Raw genomic sequence first — 23,972 nt, forward strand, 5'->3', positions numbered from 1 at the left:
TACAATCTGTGATGTACATGATGATTTCAGAAATACCTGTTTGCATCAAGATAAAAGCCCCTTTGAGCTTTAGCTGAAGAGAGGCCTTTCACACTTTGTGAATGTTACGCCGCTGTAGCTACAAACTCAACCTACAAACTCAAAAAACTTTGTTGTCAGGTTTGACAGATAAACATCACTTCGACATTCATTCAAGATGTGAAACATACATGGCGATGCAAATCTTTACAATGTCCTTTACTTTCGCCTCATCACTTCATCTTATATTCTCCCCGGAGGATACACTGCATGTTATAACACACTGCAGTGAAGGGGTCAGAGGTCAGAGATAACGAAAAACAATGATCCGTCAATGAGCTTATAATACAAATAACAATTAATAAGGCCGTTGTCAGCGAGGTTGGAGCACATGTTCTTATTATTCCAACTATTCTCAAAGTAAATATTAAGGACTTAACCCTAACCCTAACCCTAGCAACTGTAAGAAGAGCACTTGAAAATCACCTTGAGTTTTAAACAAGATCACAATTAAATACCTTCTGCGCTTTTATAGATCAAAAAAATTAAATGTCAAAATGTCATATCCTCGACAGGTCTCTCGCTCACGCTCTCTCTCTTTTGCTGTCATTATTCTCATTTACTCAGCCATTTAACAGTATTGACATTTCACTGTGGCTCCACTGGCCCCGTCGCCTTGAAATTTGTCTCAAGCTCAAGCCTTATTGCTCAGGACTAAGTGCTAATGGCTTTTGAAGCCCTGTGTGACCCACAAACAGCTCGCTGCTTATAAGGTCTCATTGGCGGGATGCGGCTCTCCCACCTCAGGCGCCGTTAATGGCCTCTCACAAAGATGAACCATAAAGGACGGATGATACATCACTGACTTTTTTTTTTCTGTTCTCTCTCCTTACTCTAATTTGCCTCTGCCTTTCTGTCGGCCCCTTTGCTGTCATCTCTTGCTGCCATTATGCCCTTTCCACCTCTATTTATGTGTCTTTTCTGATCCACGCTTTCTTCACAGCCGGCCTTTCATTATCTCTTTCTCTTCTTATTGTTTTTTCCCCCATCCACTGCTTCTACTTTTTTCCCCCCAGTACCTTCCCCTTCCTCCTCTCAGAACATTGGTCATATGTCATATAGTAGGCAATAAGAGTGTGCTGGACTTCAATGTGTCTGGAACATTCAAGTCAACATAATAAATATCAACAGTACAAATAGAACAAAGACAAAGATATATATTTTTGATCCATGTAACAGGACTCTAAGCCATTTATTCAGTTCTCTCTCCAAATCTCTTCCTCTCTGTTTGTTCCCTGCATGCAACAGGTTCATTTCCCTTCCTAACGGGGTGCTCCAGATCCTTGAGGTGACCAAGGAAGATGAGGGTGCCTACCGCTGTGTGGCCTCCAACTCTGCCCGGAAGGACATCAGTCATGAGGCTCTACTCACTGTCACCACAGGTGATGTCTGCTGCAGTGCTTTGTAACGTCTGAATAGGCGGCCGGGCTCCACTGGGAGCTGCCACACCAGTCTGAAAAATCTAATTACAGTCTTAGGACAACAACAACTGGTGCTCACAAAAGGTGTCTGTCCCTCATGTTGTGTTTGTATTGTACTTTTTGGGTTTGAAACTACCATGACTCATCTAATTGAAATCGAAGAATATTGTTGCAAAGAAATAGTTCTATATCATTATTTAAAAAATAATGAGTAAAACAGTTTTTCCTAAAATACGTGGCTGATTATTTGTTATAACCAGTGAAGTCCCTATTCTAAACATAGGGGTTTTAATGGTCCGGTTTACTTGTCCTGTGCTACAGCTTACCTGCTGAAACTCTAAAAGTGACCCGCAGTAAATGAGCTGCAAAGTTCAGCTCAACTCTTTATTAATTAATTAATTAACACTTTATTAATATTGAACGTTTTATTTAAATTCGACACTGCACTTCCGTATGCCCTGTACAATACTAATGGCGAGTGTGAAGCTTATTAGATGAGGGGTTCTCGAGATCTGCAAGCCACATACACACAGTTAGAGATTTCTGGAAATAGTAGATACATAATCGTGGGTTTCTGTTCACAGGTGATTAGAGATACGTTATAGTAGAATACCAACATTTTTTTTTAATCTGTTGTAGTTGAGAATTTGTTTAGAAGGGATGTGTTTACTCTGATTATTCCTGGACTGTAGTCAATTCAGCTGTACAAATACACAATGCTTCACATGCACAGCAGCAGCTGTAGCTGAATGTACGATTGTACAGTATCCAGACCAGCCTTCCTTTTCATTCTCTCACAATATAACCACACACAGGAGAACAGAGTAACTCTAATGTGATCAAAATATCGCACTAATAGAACCGCATAGAAATACTCAAGCACTACGGTCCTCACTGTCAGGGTGCATATTGCTGCGGCCGATCGACATGACACATTGAATCTTTCATCAGCATTGTGAGGTCAGAGGTTTCACCATTAGGCTGCCCACGGTAGAGCCATGCCACATAATGCGCCTCTGCCACCGGCTCGCGAGAGATCGGTCAACGTTAATTGGCAGCTCTGTGGAAACCTGTTGTGTCCTTTTTGAATCACAGCTTTTGTGTCCTTCAAAAGAAAGACAAAAAAGAAAAACAAATGGGAAGGGGGGAGAGAGACAGGGGGTGAGTCAGAATGCTAGAGAGCTACATTCAAGGTTTTCACACAGTTGTTTTCACGCAGTCACTTTTCAAGTCATCAACTTCATAATTGCAAGATTAAAATTCACCTCAATTTGAAGCTCAGCGTAATGACATGGCTGCTCCAAAATGCAAAAGAGAAAGTATCCTCTCTATTATCCACAGCAGCTTCACCACTGTTTTAACATGAGCCATTTCAGCATGGTGGTTAACACCTGTCAGCAAGAAGGCCCCTTGTTCGGCCCGGATCTTTTTTTGTAGGGTTTGCATGTTCTGCTTGTTTCTGTGTGAGTTTCCTCCTGATATCTAAAGACATGCAGAATGAGGTATAGGGAGACTCTAAATCGACCGAAGGTCTGACTGGATGGCCTGTGCAACGCTAGCGACCTGACCATGCTGAACCATGCCTCTTTGTGCAACGCCATCTAATATTAGCTCCAGTTTCCCTATCAACCCTCAAAGGATAAGTGCAATGCTACAGAGACTAGATGGATGGAGGAGCAATTTATAAAGTTAATTGCTGAGTGTGTGGAACAATCTTGAGGATGAATTGAAATGATTTAATACTACTTGTAGTACAGGTGAAAAAAAAGGTTTAGAACAATAGTTATAGATAAATATAAGACATTTGGATGTTTGGATGAGGTACAGGGTTGTTTGTGCTAATGTTATCAGGTTGTTATCAGGTTGACTTCAGAATATCTATCTATCCATCTATCCATCAATCTATCTCTCTCTGTCTCTGTCTCTCTCTCTCTCTATCATCTATCCATCTATCTATGGTAGTCATGCTGATCTTGGAGGAAACGGCTTAAGTCTCTATTGTCAGCTATTACCATACGGTCTACGGCTACTACATGATTCACTTGTTACATCTAATGCCATCGCTTCACTCGCTTGCACCGATTTCCTTGTATCTCATTGACAGCTTTGACGTCAGTGTCATGGAGTTCATGTACTTACAGTTTTTCACAATTGTTAACACACGTTTTTCAAAACAATAACAGCCATATTTTCAAATGACACACACATACCATTAATTGGGAACACACAACTAAGCATTTGCTTGCACACTACCAAGCATTTACAGCACACTGAAGTGCAAAATTGAAAACACATTCATCAAAATGGAACACACCATATGAATGAATGAGCCATTTCTCCTTTTGTAAAATGTCTCAGTGTAGGCCTACTTTTTTCATAGTCAAACATAAAACAGCACACACATATGCAGCATAAAAAAGTTTATTTCGGTACACACAGAGAACAGTACAGAGCTGTAAACCGGCCTACTCAACCCCCCCCCCCTCACAAAAATTACAGTTTTTCACAATCGTTAACACACGTTTTTCAAAACAATAACGGCTTTCTCAAAACTGCACACAGAGAACTAAAAACCTCACACACACAATGCTGACAGGCCTCAACACTCACGTCGCCACAGGCCTCCTCCATGGCCTGGAGCAGTGGGACCCGGTCCTGTGGGTTCCGTTCATATACCTTCCACCTCCAAGCTGAAAATAATTCCTCAATGGGATTCAGGAAAGGAGAATAAGGATGGAGGGTATAGAATGGAAAAATGGGGTGGTCCTGGAACCACTCACACACTTGAAAGCTCACATTGTCCCAGATGACAACGTGATCGATCCACTGTGGGTCATCTGTCTGGTCAGGTGGTACCAGCAGGTCATGCAGGCCATCCAGGAAGACGAGGAGACAGGCAGCGTTATAGGCCCCTAGGTGGGCATGACGGTGCAAGACCCCATTGTGATTCATTGCAGCACACATTGTGATGTTCCCACCACGCTGGCCGGGGACCTCAACAATGGCCCGCTGGCCAATGACGTTTCTGCCCCGTCACCTCCTCTTCACCAGGTTGAATCCCACCTCATCAATAAAGATGTACTGGTACAACACATGAGCTGTGTCATGCTCCTGGATCAGCATGAGAATGCAAGTTACAGTATGGACACAGAGAGTCAACACAGTGGGCTACAGCGAGACACTGTAGAAAAGGAACAATATTGGATTACAGGTACAATACATGCATGTGTCAGTGCTGAATGTTGGTACTTACAAGCACAAACTCTCACCATAACTCCTTGATGGCTGTGTTCCATTCAAATGGGACCCTGAACACTTGTTTCATCAGCATGGCATTCCTATGACGTTTTGTAAATGTAGCATGGTCAGCCAGGATCCTAGTTTTTATTTGTCTGAGTGTGATAGAGTTGTTCTCACGAACCATATCTACAGTTTCAGTCTCCTGTTCGGCTGTGTAAATGCTGTGAAATTGCTCAACAGACCTGAATGTTTAGAGATTTGAGTATTTGTGTGTTGTAGGTTGATGCTTGGAGATTTTACTTGAGAAGTGTGTGCAACAACTGAACATTGTGTGTAGTGTTTTGACAACAAGGTGATGTGTAATTGACATCAGAGTGTAAACAAGGAAAGTCAGAGTCTAATGCAGATAAGGGAGTGTGAAGTAGTGCCAAATTGGGTCGAGCGATTGATACATGAAGTGAAGGTTGTGCAAATTGTAACGAATTTTCGCTTGTTGTGTGTTAACAACTGAGAAAAACTGTAACTCGCACGGCTGGAGAAAATATGAGACAGTCACCTGCATTAACCTTACTTTATCCAGTGTCCTCCATTTTCTTCACCCTCTCATTTTTTATTCACACGCTGCACCACACCCATTTCGTCCGCAAACAAGACCCTCACAAAGGCGCACCCTGCAGTGCAGTCCTCGCAGAGGCAGACAGACACACTTAAAGCCATATGCATCAGCAAGGGCTGCTGTATCTAATCTCCATGATTAATTTATAATGTGTTTACAGAATGCCAAGCGAGTATGTACATATTGCTTCCTGGCGAGCATTAGCATTACGTGCTGCTGAGACTGCCTGGGCTGAGCAGAAATGCACAGAAGTAAGGACCTCTCACACCAGCAGTACCTTGATACACACACTCGAGAAATAAATGTCTGTTCCCTACGATCCTGTCATCCGCAGTCAGTGATGCACCTTATTTACATAATTTGAGGCCATTCTGTCAACTGAATTAATGCTTTATACCTTTTCTCGCACAAAAGGATTCTCTCTGTTGCTCTCTCTCGCTCTCATTTCCCAAAGCCCTCTCTGCACTATCAGGTGTTTTTTTCATTAGATAGAAAATCACCTCCTCTCTCTGTCTCTCCATTTCACATCAGTCGATTCTGTCGCTGATGGTTTTGTACAGTATGTTTACATATTATGCTTACATTGCCTCCTGGCAAATCCTCTCACTTGAGAATCCTTTCTAATCAAGGCTCCCTGTTACATTCAGGTCCTAGCTACATCAGCTATCTAATAAGAATTTATGTAACCTTGATAAGATACCAATCAGACAACTACGGAGACAGTTTTGATGATGAAGTGACTCGCTGTGTTAGAAATTAAGTCAATCTCAGTAACTAAAGAATCCTCAGATGTCAGCACTCTAAATCCTGTCTGATCTTCAGCTTGAATTACAAGCAAATACGATACAGTACACCGATTTTTACGATATGGTATATAAATACTGACTACCGCTCAGCTGTGTAGGAAAGGCTTGCAAAGGCTAATGCAACAAATAAACAGTTTTCCATGAACAGATCTTTTTTTGGTCGGAAAATCTGAAGTATGTAGTGCAATGTAATCAGCATTTAATTCTTCATAGGATTTGTATCAGCTAAAATGAAGGCACACAGAAATATCAGCGCCTTGTTTGTCCATCTTACCAAATACACAACTTGAATACTCTGTGTTGGCAGTCAGCCATCACAAGATGTGTATGCCAACACCCACTGGGCACGAGTGTGTTCAGATCCTCAGTCTGGTGTGGAGCTGCGTAACTTAAACCTGTGTGCATACAAAAATAGATTGTAAATGTGTTCACCAAGTGGGCAATGAGTTCTAACAACTCTCACCACAACTCTGTGAGGGGTATCTGTGGAGCAGTATCATCACGCTGACCCTCCTCCTTTATTTATCTCTCTCTTTTTAACCTAATCATTCGTCAGCAATGTTTTGCTGAGTTCCAAACTGGAATTTTAACCAAGTACATTTTTCAAGTACTTAATGAAATACAATTGTGTGGTTCTTGTAAATATAATCCAATAATTATCTAAATTATTAAATATCATAAAGCTATCTAGCAGTGTATAAATCAGTAGAATTAATCCCACGTACACCAGCTGCAATATTATAGACATGATATATATATATTATGTCTATAATATAATTATATAGATATTATATATATTATGTGTGTGTGTGTATTTAGAGTATTATATATTCGGAAATTGGTATATATAGTGTACATTTAATCCCCCTGCCATTTGAGATTATGTTTTCATACCTGTCTTTTGTTGTGTTTGTTTGAAAGCAACATGATCACAACTAAACTGATTTCCACAGAACTTGGTGGAAGGACCTTGTATGGGTCAGGGGCAGATTCATTAAATATTCGTCCAGGATTTTATTGGGTGTTTTTCAACATTTCCACCAATATTTAAGGAAATGATTCATGGACCTTGATGAACAATATTCTGATTACTAATATAATCCTTTACTTTTACTTTAATAAAGACATCTTTTACTTGCGACAGAGTAATTTACACTTTGGTATTGACACTGTGGCATTTTAGTAAAAAACCTAAGTACTTCCTCCACTGTTGCCCTCACTGTAGTACACGTATGCTGGTGTTGAATGAGTTGAGTCTCAGAAACTTCAGTAGTAATCGATGAGAGATGGAACAGCATCAGCAGCCTGATTTCCAGACGCAATTTCCAATTTCTTAACTTTATTGGAGAACATTGAAGTCAACGTGTTATTGTCACAATGAGTCACTGATATATCTAGTATACTGGTCAGTATCACTTAAAGGTCCTGTGTGTAAAATGTAGCTTAAAGGGATCTTTTGGCAGTGGTAGAAATTTAATATAAATGTATCCTACTCATGTTTTCACTAGTCTGTTTCATCTAAGTTGTCAGAAATGTGATTTCCTTTACGCTAGAACTAGCCTTTTATATTTAAATACTTCATTAAATCATTAAATTCTACACACTGAACCTTTAAGTGTTAACTTATGTTGTTGTCGTAGGTTCTACTGAAGCCCTGAACAGAGTTGTGATAGTTGCACCACCTCAGAATGCCACGGTGGTGCTTGGCCGCCCCGCAGTGATGGAGTGCATGGCACAAGGCCAGCCGAAACCTCTGGTGTCCTGGAGCAGACAAGGTAACACTTCAAATGTTCTCACTCATTCTTCATCCTTACCCAGTTTAATCATATTTGTTTTTAGTTTTTTTAACTGCATCTGCTGTGTTTTCATTATCTTTGTGTTGATCTGTCTTTTCACACACAATATACACACAGTGATAAGTCAGAGCTGCTTACCTGTGGCTATAATTGCTGTCTCTTCTTAACCCGTATTGTTCTATTGTACATTGAGCCGCGCTTTGAATAAAATAATTTGTCACGTTGACTCATCCCCTCCTCCACAACTCTGATTCACCAAACACACATAGATACACACATGGACTAGTAGAGTCCTTGTGTGAATACTTTTGGGAAACTTTTGGAATGTCTTCTCCATACTATTATTCGTCTGCGTTAGAAAAGGAAAGATTAATTATGTCAGATGTCAAAAACTGCCAATCACCAAGTGCTAATTGGTTGTTCTATAGTTATCCTGTTGTTCACTATTTTCATGCTGTGGTGAGATAATTCAGTTTGCAGGATGTGATCATTGTCTGTAGAAAACCCTACAACAAATACTTCTAAATGGCGGATCAGCTAAATTGTGATCTACTATATAGGGTGAACAGTGAGTGATTTCACCCACAGCTGAAGATGGCTCAGTGAACCCAGACTGAAAAAGCACAGAGCCACCTGTTGGTCAGCTTGAGTAATTACAAGCCAAACTCCACTGCTGCTAAAAGACATGCTTTTCTCTTCTTTGCTGTGTTTCTCTGAAAGCCTGAGGAAGGCAAATGTTTTTTCCCTCCTTTTTTTAACTGAATGATCTGGAACTTTTTTTTTTTCACTCTGCCCTTTGATCAGATGGAAAGCCCATTTCCACTGATGTGGTCGTCCTTGCAACAAACCTGGTGATCAGGGACACGAGACGTCACCATGCCGGCATCTATGTCTGCCGGGCCAACAAGCCTAAGACCAGAGAGTTTGTCATTGCTGCCGCTGAGCTGCATGTGCCTGGTAAGAGTCAAGTAACAGGATTACTGAACAGATCTTTTCGTGTTATGTTAGACACGTGTTAAAAGGAGGAGGACACCAGACTCCAAATCAGTGTTGGTATACAGCATAATTTATGAGTCTGCTATCTGAGAGTTTGGGGGGGTGTGTATGTGTATGTGTGTTTGTATGTGTGTGTATGTGTCTGTGTGTGTCTGTGTGTGTCTGTGTGTGTCTGTGTGGTCCAGGGAAATTACTCATGTTGTCGAGACTTAAATTTGTTCACACAGTCACATTGTGGGGACAAAAAGCTAGTTCACATAACATAAATCATTACATTTTAAGGTTAACACATGTTTGAAGGTTAGGTTTAGTTTATGTTAGGTTAGGTTAGGTTAGGTTAGGTTAGGGTAGGTTTAGTTTAGGATAGGTTGGAATTAGGGTTAGAAAAGTAGTAACTATTGTTAAGGTTAGAGTCAGTCTCCAGGAGATTAAAATAAATCAGTGTAATGTCCTTTGAAGTCCTGGGGATATGACTGTGTGCATGTGTCTCTCTCTGTATGTGTGTGTGTGTGTGTGTGTGTGTGTGTGTGCGATATTGTCTTTCGTTGTAGAATGAGCTTGACTGATCATTTGACACCATCTCCCTTGTGTTTTTTTTTTCTCGTGTTCTGATCTCACCAGATTCTGTGATAAACCTCTGTGATGTGCTAAATACTGATCAGGTCCTGGGAGTTGCTTCTTTTTTCATGTCAATGTGATAGTATAATGCTTTAGTTAAAATTGGTACTCTGAGATTAATATAAAGACAAAATCAAGGCTTTTCCTGTACTACATCAGTTTGGACAACTTCTTTTAAAATCTCTCCCACAAACTCTAACATTAATTTAAGTGCAATAAGAAATCTGACTGTAAAGGCCACATTTTATTTTACACTTCTCCATAAGATATTTGTAGTTTTAGAACTAATACCATCTCATTATAATTTAACCTCACACTTCTCTCTTGAACTCTACTGAGCCTTTCTCCTGATTGGTTGCACATTTTCGAATCAAGACACAGCCAGGCCAATCACAGTTGACAGTTTATCGCCTACTAATGTAGCTTGGTAAACCTCAGTGGTATTTGAAAAGGCGGATGAACATAAAAATGCTGTGGCCCGGGAGGTTTGCATGGGTCACCCACTAACCAGAAAGGTCTGTGGTCTGATCCCCCTGATTCCTCCAGTCTGCATGTCAACAAGAACATGGTGTGTGCATGTCAAAGTGACCTTGGGCAAGAAACTGAATCTCAAAGTCAGTGTCTATGTGATAGGAAAGTGCGTTATGAATGTGTGTGTGAGTGGCTGAATGTGACCTGTAAAGCACTTAAAGTGGTCGTTAAGAATAGAAAGGTTCCATATAAATGCCGTCCCTTCCATTTACTTTGGTCATTGGTCTCTAAGTCTACTGTCCTTGGGAAGGCTGGGCAATGATTAATTGCAAATGGTGAGTCCAGGTGGGCCTCGCTGGGCACATGGCTGGAGGCGGAGTATAGTTGTGACATCATGAAATTATAGATTTGCTCTTGGCCATACTTGGGATCCCCCTACATGTTGGATGCGTAATTCACTGTTGTAAATACGAGTTGCGTACTGCATGCACAGAGCTGTCTGCACCATAGTGCAACATGTTGACTGACAAGGTTGAGATTGTACACAAACATAATGGGCTTGTTTGGCTAACTGGCTAAGCCTCCGTCGGAATGAATTTACCTGGATCTGATTATAAACCTGCGAGTGGACAACTTCACATTCCAACGTCAAGCAAGCAGAACAGCACAAGACATAGCAAACAAGCAAACGTTATGACCTGACGTGTCCAGTAACAGCATTGCCAGGTCGCCATCTCTCCTGCTTCCTTTGGATCCTTTGGCCCCTTTTTTAGTTCTCACCAAGATAAATATGATCAGATATTAACTCGTTTTTTTACTCGGTTACTTTCTCTTTTCCTCTTCTTCGTTTCCTCTGACAATGTCCACTTCAGTTTCTACGGTGGCTCTGCCATGATTTCCTCACTGAAAATGGCGAGCTTGTTGTCTCCTATAGCTAGCTGCTAGCTCTGGTTCTGGTTGTTGGTGTGTGACACCTATAAGCAGGTGGTAGCAGTTCCAGGCCTCAAGGGAGTGCTGTGGCTATTATAATTTTGTGTTCCATCAAAATAATTTGAAAGCGGGAATTTTAAGGTTTATAATGCTTTAGAGTTACTTTAACCTACTGCTGTTTAGTTTCAAAATCCCTTTTGTTTCGCCTGGTCTCCTTGTGTAATATAGCTTGTATAACCTCAACCCTGTAGTGCATAGGACAGGGCTGTCAGAATATTTTAATAGTTATATGACCATAAAAACAGAGGAAAAAAACACAAATTGTATCTCACAAACATTTACTCAAATAACACAGAGAACAATAATGAACAAGTTTTTCGGCTTTTGACATTTTTTTACAAGTCTGGGTATTCAGGAGTAAAGACTGTTTGCAACGAGACAAGGGTCCACATCACAGACATCAAATCCACACCACCTCTACGACAACTAATCTATATATACCAGGATGGGTTCAATCTCATGTTATTCCATTGTACCATGTGTTTGAATACAGAGCTACCACACAAAGGCCCAGTTAGAAACACAGCCTCTAATTGTTCGACAAATCAGGAATAAAGCCTTTGATTGGTTGACAGACTTAACCCAAGACATTGTGGGATTGCCGGTTGTCAGCAAACAACCATGCTAACAACAACAACAACAACAAAAATAACTGCTTTAACACAGAGAAATGGATAAATAGTCACAGAAAATATCCAGTATTGGATATTTCTCCAAAAAGACAGTACAGTTCAAGGCTGGATATATGTTCTGAAAGGGCTACGATCGTCATGAAGCCCTTATTGGAGCAAAAAAATTAAAGTATATATAAACTTTTTTCTTTGCTGTGTATGACATCGTCGACTTTTTAGGGTTAAGACACAGTTTATGAAAAAGAGCTTTGTGTATTTTCATCTTCTGCAATATAGGACCTTTAATTATTATATTTTAAAAATTTAAAAACTATTTTTTTTCCATTAGCCCCTCCAGTGATTCTCCAACCCCCAGAGACAGCGTCCCTGTCCCGGGGGAACACAGCCCGGTTTGTGTGCAACAGCTCAGGGGAGCCTCCCCCTGTGTTGCACTGGCTGAAGAATGGCAAACCCATCAAGCCATTCAGACAAGTGAAGACCCAAAGCCCTGGAGTCCTGCTCATCAACCAGCTGGCACCGGATGATTCAGGCTACTACCAGTGCATAGCAGACAACGGGCTGGGCACGGCCTGTGCCACTGCCAAGCTCACTGTCATCGTGAGGGAAGGTCTGCCTAGCCCTCCACGTCACCTGTCTGCCACACCCTACTCCAGCACATCTGCCCTGCTCACCTGGGAGAAACCGGAGTACAACTCGGACCAAATCATAGGCTACTCTGTGCACTGCCAACGTGCCGCAGGTATGCCTCTAGCGCATTGCAGGCATTTCAGTTTCTAAGCAAGTATTTGATTTGAATACTTTTTTATTCATTGCAGGCTCAGATAATGTGGAGTACCAGTTTGCGATGAACAATGACACCCAAGAGTATCACGTCAAAGAGCTCCTCCCGCATACTGCCTACAGATTCTTTGTGGTTGCCTACTCTCCCATGGGGGCCAGTTCACGATCCCTGCCTATAACTGTAGAGATGCTGGAGGATGGTGAGTTATCAAACTAACACAGGTAAAATCAGGCCACACAGGTAAAATCAGGCCAGGCTTGGATACTTCCCTGCCTCACAAAGCACACATTGTTAGCTTCATGACCTTGTAAGTGAATTTAAGTACTCATGAATCACCACTGTCACCCATTCAGGGTTTTTTGTCGCAATTTAAAAGCTAGTAGTTGTTAAGTGGAGACATAACACAAGAGTATTTACGTTCACCGTATTTTTTAAAAGGAAAACACTGAGGTAATACAGACTGTATATGAAGATGGACGACACCTCTCCCATTCCCTACTCTTCCTCCAACTATCCGGACATGGAGGATTTTGTGCATATGAACACTGCCATCTTGTGCTTGTGGAGTAGTGATCAGGGGACGGAGCTGTTTTAGCGAGGTCCCACCGATAAACTTGACCAAACACGAATCAGTTGTCAATCTCCACATTTCATCCTGCTGTAATACCTTCAAATAACAAATAAACAACAAACTTAAATTAATGTTTACTATGACTTTTTTTGGAGCTATCATGTTGTCCACATTTATTTACAGTCTATGATAGATTAATGACAGATACAGTGTGTTTTACAACTGTCCAGCAACGGCACAGATCTGTATGATTTGGCTTGAATGTGCATCCACAGACAGATCAGCGTCTCTGTTTTCATTCCCTCCTGCAGTGCCGAGTGCACCCCCCCAGCTCTCCATAGCCAGCACCTCCCCTACAGACATCAGGCTGATGTGGCACCCACTGTCCTCACAGTACAGTCGAGGAGCCGTCACCCGCTACCGCATCGAGTACAGCTCTCTGGATCATGGTTAGTCATCCCTGCTTCACACAGCTGACAACAGGCTGATTTCAGCTGCCAGGGAAAAAAACATCTCTGTGACACACACTGAGCACTTTCAGATCAATTTGTCTCTTGACACAAGTGATTGGTATAAAAGTGTAAAAATGTATTGACAGTCTCCATTACACTACTCAAATTATTCTTTAAAATTAATATAATATTCTGTTTTTGAACATGGTTTACACTGGTTTAGGAGTACAGATAGTTTTGCAGATGTGTATGACAGGGTTAAATACTCTTTGTGCGCTTGCAGAACAGAAGCATCTATTCTGAAGACCCATCTCTCTGTAATGCATGGAGAGATCCAGCTCACTGTGAGATGAGCTTCGTCATAACAGCTTGTCCTTGAGAGACAGCAATTTATTGGAGTTATTGCAAACACCCCTCAGTACAGAGCACAGTTTTTCCCCTGTGTGATACATATTATCTGTTGAATCATCACATTAGAAAAAAATCTAAGATAGTGTACTTAAAGAATATATGAATGTGTTTGTTGTGTGTTCCCACAGTGGAAACAGTATTCTCAGTGGAGGTGGGGGGTAATGAGACTCAGTTTACGCTGAGAGAGCTGCAGCCCAACCAGGCGTACCAGCTGAGGATTGCAGCTGGAACAGGTGTCGGCTTCGGGGTCCCATCAGAGTGGGCCCAACACCAAACATTAGCTCATTACAACCACAGTGACCACAGCATGGGTAAGAAGCTCAACCACGATCTGAAATTTTAGTTTTTTCCTTTGTTATGGTTCTTTTTTGTCAGGTCAGACCCATAATATTTATGTCCTGTGTATGATCCAATGTAGTTTAGAGTAATGGACATGAAAATACCTTTATTTAACACTAAAGTGTCTATCTATATATCTTGGTCAAATTATGACATTTTAAAGAATAGTTTTTGAATGTTTTTGAATTTATTTTATGGTAACTATAAATCCTCTACAGAAATTGTATTCGACGGTATTAGTTTGTAAACATTAGTACCTTTAGCCCCAAGTACTTTGGTTACCTCCATTGCAGTTTCAGTTATCATCTAACTAAAAATTTGTCTTTTGGGGCAACAGCCAAACATTTGGAGCTTGTAGTATTGATAGTGGATATCAGGGCCAGGACTCTGCCTTTCATTCGCCTTTACATTGTCATTTCATTCTTTTATTAAACAAGTTTTTCACCTTTCAACACAAAGAACACAATTCCTCTGACTTTTTGGTGTCTTTTAGGTCAAATCAACATTCTTTCTAATCTGTATTAACAGCGGACTTTATATGAATGCAGATTAATAAAAATAAACGTAGCTGATGCGTATCAGTCAAAGTTCCACCTCTTTGGCTCTCCACACTAACTGTTTACCCGCAGGAAACTAAAGCCTCCTCAAACTAAAATCTTAAACCAAAAGGTTTCCGACCCAAAAACTTGTCCCTAATCTAAATATTCGGTAAATTCTCATGTATAATCTATTTATACATTTTTACTTCGATGGCTACTCTCAAATGAATTAAAATTGATGATACAGTTTAACATAAAGAAATGAAGGATGGTCGAGTGCATATGTGTGTGTGTGTATGTGTGATGAAAGTTCAGATGCTACAATATGCTACTGCTATTACTATAAAATGTAGGTATACAGTACTCTATGATATAACTTGCATTTCAATTAATCAGCTGGCAGTACAGTATATATTTAGACAGTAAGTGAAAGTTGAACTTAAACTTTTTTTTATTTGTGTCTATCTCTTTTCAAATCCTTTGTTTTAAGTGATCTTTGCCCCCACTGAGCTGAAAATCAGAGCCAGAGTGAACACGCTCAATGTGACATGGCATCCCTCACCCAATCACACCCTGGTGTCTGGCTACAAGCTGTCCTGCCGAGAGGTCGAGACTGAGGAGTCAGCCACTGGTGAGAAGAGGACGACACAAACCCACACCATCAGGCTCCGAAAGAAGGCCAGGTATCATCTGCTCACTGGACTGGGTGAGTTGTTACCTTAACAGCCATCTGAATGTAATGTGTTCCTTAGTATATTCTAATAAAACAATTTCAAGATGTAGAAAAATTCCAGATAAATGCAATAACAACACATACACTATTCATGTTCTTATATTTCCTTGAGTCTTTGGACAAAATAGGGCTTCTCTCATGAAAGATTATCATTAATTATTTAGCATCTTAGGCAAAAACTGTCTTGCATTGTCACGATTGTCAGAAAATGGACCCAAGATGATGTGTCAGGAGGAAGATGTACAAGTAAAAAAGATTCAAATATACAAGTAGTAAAAAAAAGTCCATAGGCCAAGGTCCAAAGACTGGCAGGGAGCAAGTGGACATGGACAGGTATATGTAGTGGGGAGCTAATGAGGGACTCAGCAATGGGGAGTAGGTGAGTGGGGATGAGGAGCAGGTCAGGTGACTGGAGGAAAGAGAAGACAGGTAGGAGTGAGAGCAGAGTTAGAATATGTGTCCACAATCAGTGAATGAATGAAAGGATGAATGAGCCGACTGGAATTCCAAACCAGGTTGCGGAGTTTTAAAATCTAAACGGACCTCAACTGCATTGACTGTATTCAGATTGCTCTGATTCAGTTTTTAGATTAATGAGGTTCTTGTGTCACCATGTAAAAGTCTTTGCAAGAGGCTGCCTGGGTTTTACATGTTGAAATGTTCTGTATGTAGCATCCACCCTCTCTTCCTCTCACTCTGTTTTCTTCTCTCAATGTGTGTGTGTGTGTGTGTGTGTGTGTGTGTGTTTGTGTGTGTGTGTGTGTGTTTGTCTGTGAGACAGCCCCTGACCGGCAGTATGAGGTGAGGCTCTGGGCATTCAACAAGCACATCGATGGAGCAGCTGCGATGTGGAAGGGAAGAACAGACAAGGCCCATGACAGAAGTGAGATATCTCCATGCATGTGGGAATGTACACATAAAAGGATGAATGAATGTCTTCCACAATAACTTGGTAATAAATAATAACAAATAATATTCTGTGTGTGTGTCAAAGCATCGTCGCCACCTATGCGCCCCCCTCCAATGCCCCCAAGCAGCATCCAGGCCAAAGCCAACAGCTCCACCTCCATCTGGATGCGCTGGGAGAAACCTCGTTTCAGCAATGTACGAATTATCAACTACACAGTGAGGTGCAGCCCAGCGGGAACCACCAACGCCTCCCTGGTCTCCTATCACACCAGGTCAGAGCTCACAACCCTCCATGGAATAAGGACAACATTGCCAGGCTCAGCACCACAGTGTTTCTGAGCAAACGTATCTTCATTAATAATACAAACCCAAACATTGGGGAAATAGACAACTTACAAATTATGATTTTACCTTCTAAAAACGGTCACCAAATCGAAATGTTTCACAGCTTGTGTAATTCTTGCATAGACTGAATATAAAGTGGGACAATACATCCTCCCATTGTTCAGAAATGAAGACAACATATCCATAATACAGGTGCAGCCATCTTGTGCTTTTGACATAATTTGGAGCCAGACTCTGTGCAGTAGTGATCCTGGTGCGGAGCCTCAGGATTGAGGTCTTGGTGATGCAGGCACTCGACCAATTGTGAGTCAGACTCAGCTGTCAATCATGACATCGCACCCTGTTTCTATCACATAATAAATTAAAACCAAACTTAACAGAAAATTACCCCTTGGGCAAACATCAGTGGGATAAGAGTTACTTAAAAAATTGGATTGTATACTTTGACTCTTTGGTTAAGTCCATGTCCAAGGCCTTGTCTCTGACCTACACTGCTGACAGCCACCAGGGGGTGATCAAAATGATTTGGCTTCACTTTTTGGGAGCTGTCATGTCCCCCATCTTTATATACAGTCTATGATTTAGGGCCTTAGTGTAGTTCAGCGTTCATTTTCTCACACTAATCTGTTGGTTTCATTAAATTGCTCCAGTTAATGTCAGCGTTTTTCTTTTTCTGCTTCACAGGGCCAGACGTTTGCTGTTTTTCATCTTTAAGAGCACCTTATATGTTCAACTCTGAACAAACTAATGCATTAATTTCCCATGTGAATTCTACACTATATCCCTATAGTGCTGAGTACCGCCATTGTGTTTAATGTGAAGCGTCTACGAGGCAACAACTACAAGCACATCATTTTGTCTTTGTGTTGATGTGTCCTTGTACACTTATACAGGGTTTATTACTTTACATCAAGGGATAAACTTTAGATCCTCATCCTCTTCTCTGTACTTGTTGGGTCAGATTTATTCAATAATTGTTGTAAGTCTTAGGGTCTTGCAGTGTGATAAGAGGTAACAATATAAAAGGAAATATGAACTATAGAATGATTACAAAGTTTAACATGCGTCTCTCCTCTTCATGTGATCCAGTTCTGCTCAGGAGATGTTGCTCGGGGCCCTGAAGCCCTTCACCCGTTATGAGCTGGCGGTGCAGTCTAATGCAGTGGACGTGGTGGGACCCTTCAGCGGCACGGTTGAAGAGTCCACCTTGTCGGACCGTGAGTCTTTGCTACTCTTCATTGACCCAACCTTTAAAAAGCCTCCTGGTTCCCCTCCAGGTTTGAACTCATGCTCACTAATCAGCATTCTACCTACAGTATATGAGAGCTTTCTGGAAATTACATGGTTGGAGAATTAATTCAGTGTAAATTCAAAAAGAAAAAATGTAATCATGGGAATTTGGGTTGAATTGAAACACGTGTTTCTAGGGATGCACCGATTTATCGGCCGAACATCGGTAGCGGCCGATATTCGCCTCGTTTACTGATATCGGCTTATCGGTAATAAACTTGACTTTCACCGATATCATTGACCGATGTTCATATTTGTTGTAAAACCGCTGGGCACGTGCCGCGGCTGGGGGAGCAGTCGCTCCGTCGCCCTCCTCTCCGCGCCACCGGAGGCTCAGTGTGCGGCACCGGGAGGTCCTCATCCGGTGGCACCTCACGGCGTCACTGGTGCGGGGGCTTTCTTTCTCTTGCACCACGGGGCGGTGTCCATCGCCGGCGCGGAAGGCGGGCTGTTGGAGGGGACCGGGTACGCGGTCAGCGGCGGCCACTCTGGACGCGTGTCGGGCCCTTCTCGCGGATCACCTCAGCTACGGCGGCCGCTGGGGGAACCCTCTGTTCGGGCGGGGGGGGGGGGGCACCCTGCGGTGCGCCTCGGCTGGCGCCTAGCAGCTGACTGAGAACTGGTGCGAACCAGGGGAATCCGACTGTTTAATTAAAACAAGCATCGCGAGGGGCCACGGTGGGTGTTGACGCGATGTGATTTCTGCCCGACACTCAAAACAGGTAAAACTGAGGAGGGCTTGTTAAGTTATCTTGACTCACGCAGTGTAACTTGGTGTAAAAAGTATGAGCGTAGCGTCTGTTTAAGTACTTTATTCTCATGTGCATCGGCTCTATTCATCCGTCTCACGGACAGGTAACAAGGGAATTGTAAACATACGTCATACACACAGAAGCCGTAACACATCTATCAAACGGGCAATACTGCTACCGTAAATCAATGAGAAGAGCGTTCTCTATAATGATACTTTAACAGGGCCTTTTTAGACAGGGTAAAAAGGTACTGTTTTAAATTATCCAGACATTACATTAAGATCCCGAGGAACCATTTCAACTTGCGGTAAAATGGGCATAATATGTCTCTGTTAAATAAAGTTTAGTTAAATCAAAGATTGTTTCATAAATCTGATTCAATTTGTGCTCATTAAAAGATAAGAGTGATGAAGGGCTGACATTTTTTTAAATAGTGCTTTTTAAATAATGATTTAATTATTTTTCTGGCACAAAAAGGTGAACGAATAATAACAAAAAGAAAATAAACAAATATCGGTATCGGCTATCGGCCAGATTGTTATTTTAAATATCGGTATCGGTATCGGCCAAGAATTTCCATATCGGTGCATCCCTACTTGTTTCCATTACATCCTTTGTAGGGTGTCCTTGAATAAGTCACTTAAGCTAATTGAAGGAAACTTCAATCTGCCAAAACACGCAGGAACTTGAAATATTAAAATGTGAGTTTCAATGTGTTCAAACACATTCCTGGAAATGGCGAATGAGGATGCAGGCTATTCTTTTAGAATTAAGGTCAAAGGAAAAAAGCAGAACAAATCAAATGTTATAGTATTTCTTGCTCCTTCTAATTTTTGCCATGGAAATAATTAGATGGTTAAATAGCGTTTTTGACCGGTGTTGACTTTATAATTGTAGTCTACAGCAGGTAAGAGTGAGAGACATCACATTCTGAAGCTAGATGCTTCTGCTTGGCCGTGTGCCGATCCTCACACTGGCTCCTGGCAGGACGCAGCTAGCTGCCATGAATTGACTTGACTGTACTTTCAGGACCCAATTGCTTGAAGTATGGGGGAGTTAACATTAACATACTTCCTGTAGCTCCGGGGCTGAGCCGCTCTCCTCTGTTTCCCCCCTGGTCCAATTAAAGACAGGTTGAGGCTTCTTCTGCCCTGATATGACATTTCAACTCTGTCTAATTGGATGGTCAGTGTCCTTAGTTGACTGGTTAGTCAGCTCAGGCATAAATAGAGACATACACACTACACTGGCTGCTGGATTTTACTTTAAAGTTGATGTGTTGGACCAGAGAAAACTTGCCTGTAAATACGTACAAATCCACCAGGTTGTTGCAGTTAGTTTGCACAAAAATATTTCTTATTCAATAATTTTTTTTATGATTTAAGGGGAGGATAAAGACAATGTTTGTGCTTGAGTTGCAGTAGTTAGGATATAAAACCTGCTAGACACTGAAAGGAGTGTGTAAAATATAAAAATGTGCTGCATGTTGTACGATTAACGAACAATAGAAGAGTCCGTATGGATTAAAGTATGGATAACTAATGGATAAAGACATTTTATAGTAATAATAAGAATAAAAATAATAGCTTGCATTAATGGGCCTTTCAAGAGACCCAAGGGCGCTTTACAAATGTCTGTGAGGACAGAACAGAAGAGAAAAGAAAAAAAGTAATTAGCACAAAACAGGTTCGAAATAAGAAGCAGGGCAGAGCATTAACTGAGGCCAGAGGCTTAAGCGAACAAGTGGTGCTTGAGTTTTGAAAAGTTGCCTTTTCTTTTAGTTTTTCTTTTTAACAAAGCATTTCTATAGCTGGAAAACTTTTCTGAACATTCACAAATTAGAATTCAGAAAAAATGTTACAATAAAAGATTAAAGACCCATATTTTTCAAGGCTCATTATACCAGATTTACATATGCATTTTAAAATCATGTTCACTAGCTAGCAAGGTGCTAAATTTCTGACTCCAAATACTGTAATATAAGTGTGTGAGTGTACTGGAGCGTCTCTATATGCTATTAATGAATGCTCACTCATGCTGATCAGAGTGTAGGCTGGCCAGTGGCCAGGGAACAAGAGTATTAGTGGTTGGCATGGAGCACTCCTAACTGGCTGTAATAGACACCCAGGTGTAGTAGTGCTCTCATGTTGGCCGGCAGCTCTGTTTGTCAGCCAAGTCAGGCTGGTGAGTGTAGAGTGGAAAGCTTTAAATGACATTATTACCACCCGTCACCCTGTCATGCTCTCTGCTACCACGTATTATCACCTGAGCCCCAGACCATTCCCCCATTGCCCTGCTCGTCCCCTCTCTCCTGTACCCAGGTGGCGGGAACATGAGGACGCAGATGGTTGTCGCACAACATGTCAAATCCTTCACAAAGGCAATACACATTCCCCAGCTGCGAGGCCTCATCTCTGGGTTCTAATTACTGACCCGGCCCTCCTCTCTCCTCCAGGGCCCTCCACAGCTCCGGAGGAGCTGCAGCTGAGTGCTCTGGACTCCTCCTCTGTACTGGTGAGCTGGCGCCCTCCACTGGAGCCTAACGGTGTCATCATCAACTACGTGATCTTGTACAGTGGCAACCTCAGCCAGCCTGAGCACTTGTGGAACAATCTCTCTCAGGACGGTGGGTGTCGGCAGGCGTGACATGACTTGTGTGTTGGACACAGTACGGTCGGTATGATTGATGGTGGATTTTGACAAAAAAATTCTGTGTCACTGTCTTTCTCAGGGAGCATTACCAGCATGGAGGTCCAGGGTTTGTCCAGTGGCACCCACTACTTTTTTAAGCTGGGAGCCTCCACTGTGGTGGGGTCAGGGCCTTATTCGCCTGTAAAGGATGTTCACACTGCCCTTCAAAAATATGGTACATATCATGAAGTACATACGTGGAAAATACTTACTATATTATGTTTAGGAACGCAGTACGAGAGGATATTTTACATTGTTGGAAAGCTTAATGTTTTATGTGTGCATTAAGAAATTATTTATTGATAGTTAATTAAGGGTTTATTATAATGTCAGTACAAACAAAAAAAAAAATGTTGTGCTCTCTTCATTTTAATTAGACTTTCTCACATTGTCATAAGCAAAACACACGCACATACACGCAGGCACCAACTCACACACCCATACATACACATGCACGCAACCTACACACACACACACAGAAAAACAGACACACCTACACACATGTAAAAACATAGAAACGCCCGTACACTCTTACACATAAATACACACAGACACAAAAACACACGTACAAAAGATTTACACACACACATACAAAAATACACACTCAAATTGATATATCTTCATTGCAAAAGAATCCGCTCTAATAATAATAATACTAAATATGGTCCTCACCAAGATAGTAAAACAAGGACACACATACCTCGTGTACGCCCAAGAATCATGTGGATATCAAAGGGGCGGCGTCATCACTGACCCTCAGGGGACCTCTTTGAATTACTGCTCTGTGCCTCGCAGAATTGCTGTGAAAAGCACTTTCTTGACTCTCGTGTAATTTTGTGTTTAAGCATGCAACCTCGTTTTTCTCATTATAATTCCATCAGTCAGCAGTATAGCTTTTACCTGTTATAATTAAGAGACCTTCTTTTTTTTTATCAAAGGGCGACATAAATTCTGAGCCATTTATTCCCTCATGAGACGATTATCCGTCAACCTACATATCCATACATAGTATTTACACACGTGCGCACACGCACACACACACACACACACACACACACACACACATATGGACAAATGGATAACTGACAGCTGACTTTTCCCCCACCGAAATATATGAACGTAAAACTTACCATTTAAAATACTATTTTAAACCCTTAAATAAAAAATCAGTCACAGATTTATTTTTAGTGCACATGGGCATTAACAGTTTGCCAGTATGCAGTGTGAGTGGGACTGAGGTGGCTGGTGGGTGGTGAGAGCTGCAGCCATCTGTTTCCTCTCCATGTCCAGGCAGCCAAAGATACCAGCATAAATGAATACCAATGAAGCTTTGCTCTCCCTAGTCGAACATTTCCTAATATCACTTTGCTCAAGTAACTTTGTCCTAAATGAAGAAATCAATACATTCCCACAGTCTTTTTACCTCATGCCCGAGCCAAGTAACATTTTAACCCCCATGTGTCATAATAATTCACATTTTCTAAGTTTCAAGTTATTGGCACTCGATCAAATATGAAAATCAATGTAGTTCTGAGATTGGCCATGTTTCTGCTCTGTGTAAAGTCTGTTCTTTCATATTGTAACAGAGCTGGACATCCACGCGGTGACAGGCATCATCGTAGGCGTGTGTCTGGGACTGATATGCATCCTCCTCTGCATGTGCTTCAGCTTTCGTAACGGCAAATCCAGGTAGGTTAACACCACATGGCCTGTTTAGTACCTACACGCTCATCTACTTTCCAGATCCATCCCACTTGTATCACTTACACAAGCCACGCATATCACACAGGAAGCGACTCTAATGAAATGCATGCTTCGATCTCTGCTCTACATAGGGAGATATCTGGGGGGCTGGACTCCACAGCTGTGTCCCCTCAGTACAGGAGAGGAGGTTTCCCAATACCCTCCAACTTGCCAGTGTGCAGCGATAGCCACGAGCTGGAAACACTGATGCCCCCAGGCAGCCAAGAGTCTGGTCAGCCGCTCGCAGAGGCCCCAGAGGAGCAGAGCCTGATGGCAAGTGCTAATCCAGTGGAAGGGGAGGATGCCCCTGCACCTGAGCCCAAGGTCAAAACCAGCAAGGGGGGAAACTCTTTTCCAGATGGGCCTTGAATGCTCTTTTATTATTATTTTATTAATTGTTGAGAGAGGGATAATAGTTTTAATTATGATACATCTACTGTGTTGTTCGTCTTGCAGGCGGCTTGGAACGGCTCTGTGAGTCATAACTGGGCCAACAGGATCACTAGATACAGAGACACCATAGCAGAGGACTGTCCAGCACTCATTAATGGAGCTGTCAAGATGCTGATTACTGATAACGGCACGGTAAAAGAATGAACCTCACCATGACTTTGTACTGAAATGAGTTTAGGTACCAGTCTGTATGAAAAAGCAGCTTTAGCTTTAGCTGCACGGAGCCAAATTACATTTTGAATTGATGCTTGCTAGTCAATCTCCCACCCCACAGAAATTCACTATATTTACTATCGCTA

At 41.8% G+C, this 23,972-nt stretch overlaps 1 protein-coding gene across 2 annotated transcripts in view; it reads left to right on the top strand.

Moving 5' to 3' along the window:
• igdcc4 (immunoglobulin superfamily, DCC subclass, member 4) overlaps positions 1 to 23,972 on the top strand; it is a 58,649-nt gene that overhangs the window by 25,997 nt on the left and 8,680 nt on the right. The window contains exons 4-19 of one of the 2 annotated variants that reach the window (XM_053421877.1): positions 1,327 to 1,460; positions 7,802 to 7,936; positions 8,762 to 8,914; positions 11,993 to 12,403; positions 12,480 to 12,644; positions 13,328 to 13,465; positions 14,008 to 14,190; positions 15,248 to 15,463; positions 16,272 to 16,373; positions 16,485 to 16,671; positions 17,834 to 17,961; positions 21,242 to 21,412; positions 21,518 to 21,652; positions 23,064 to 23,166; positions 23,313 to 23,544; positions 23,677 to 23,805. In XM_053421877.1, coding sequence (XP_053277852.1) covers positions 1,327 to 1,460; positions 7,802 to 7,936; positions 8,762 to 8,914; positions 11,993 to 12,403; positions 12,480 to 12,644; positions 13,328 to 13,465; positions 14,008 to 14,190; positions 15,248 to 15,463; positions 16,272 to 16,373; positions 16,485 to 16,671; positions 17,834 to 17,961; positions 21,242 to 21,412; positions 21,518 to 21,652; positions 23,064 to 23,166; positions 23,313 to 23,544; positions 23,677 to 23,805 — 2,722 coding nt within the window. Of the gene's footprint in view, positions 1 to 1,326; positions 1,461 to 5,522; positions 5,607 to 7,801; positions 7,937 to 8,761; positions 8,915 to 11,992; positions 12,404 to 12,479; positions 12,645 to 13,327; positions 13,466 to 14,007; positions 14,191 to 15,247; positions 15,464 to 16,271; positions 16,374 to 16,484; positions 16,672 to 17,833; positions 17,962 to 21,241; positions 21,413 to 21,517; positions 21,653 to 23,063; positions 23,167 to 23,312; positions 23,545 to 23,676; positions 23,806 to 23,972 lie in introns of those variants that run through there. The other variant, XM_053421907.1, reaches the window with a different exon arrangement.

The sequence above is a fragment of the Pleuronectes platessa genome, chromosome 1 (genome assembly GCF_947347685.1).
Source record: "Pleuronectes platessa chromosome 1, fPlePla1.1, whole genome shotgun sequence".
In the NCBI taxonomy this organism is placed as follows: domain Eukaryota; kingdom Metazoa; phylum Chordata; class Actinopteri; order Pleuronectiformes; family Pleuronectidae; genus Pleuronectes; species Pleuronectes platessa.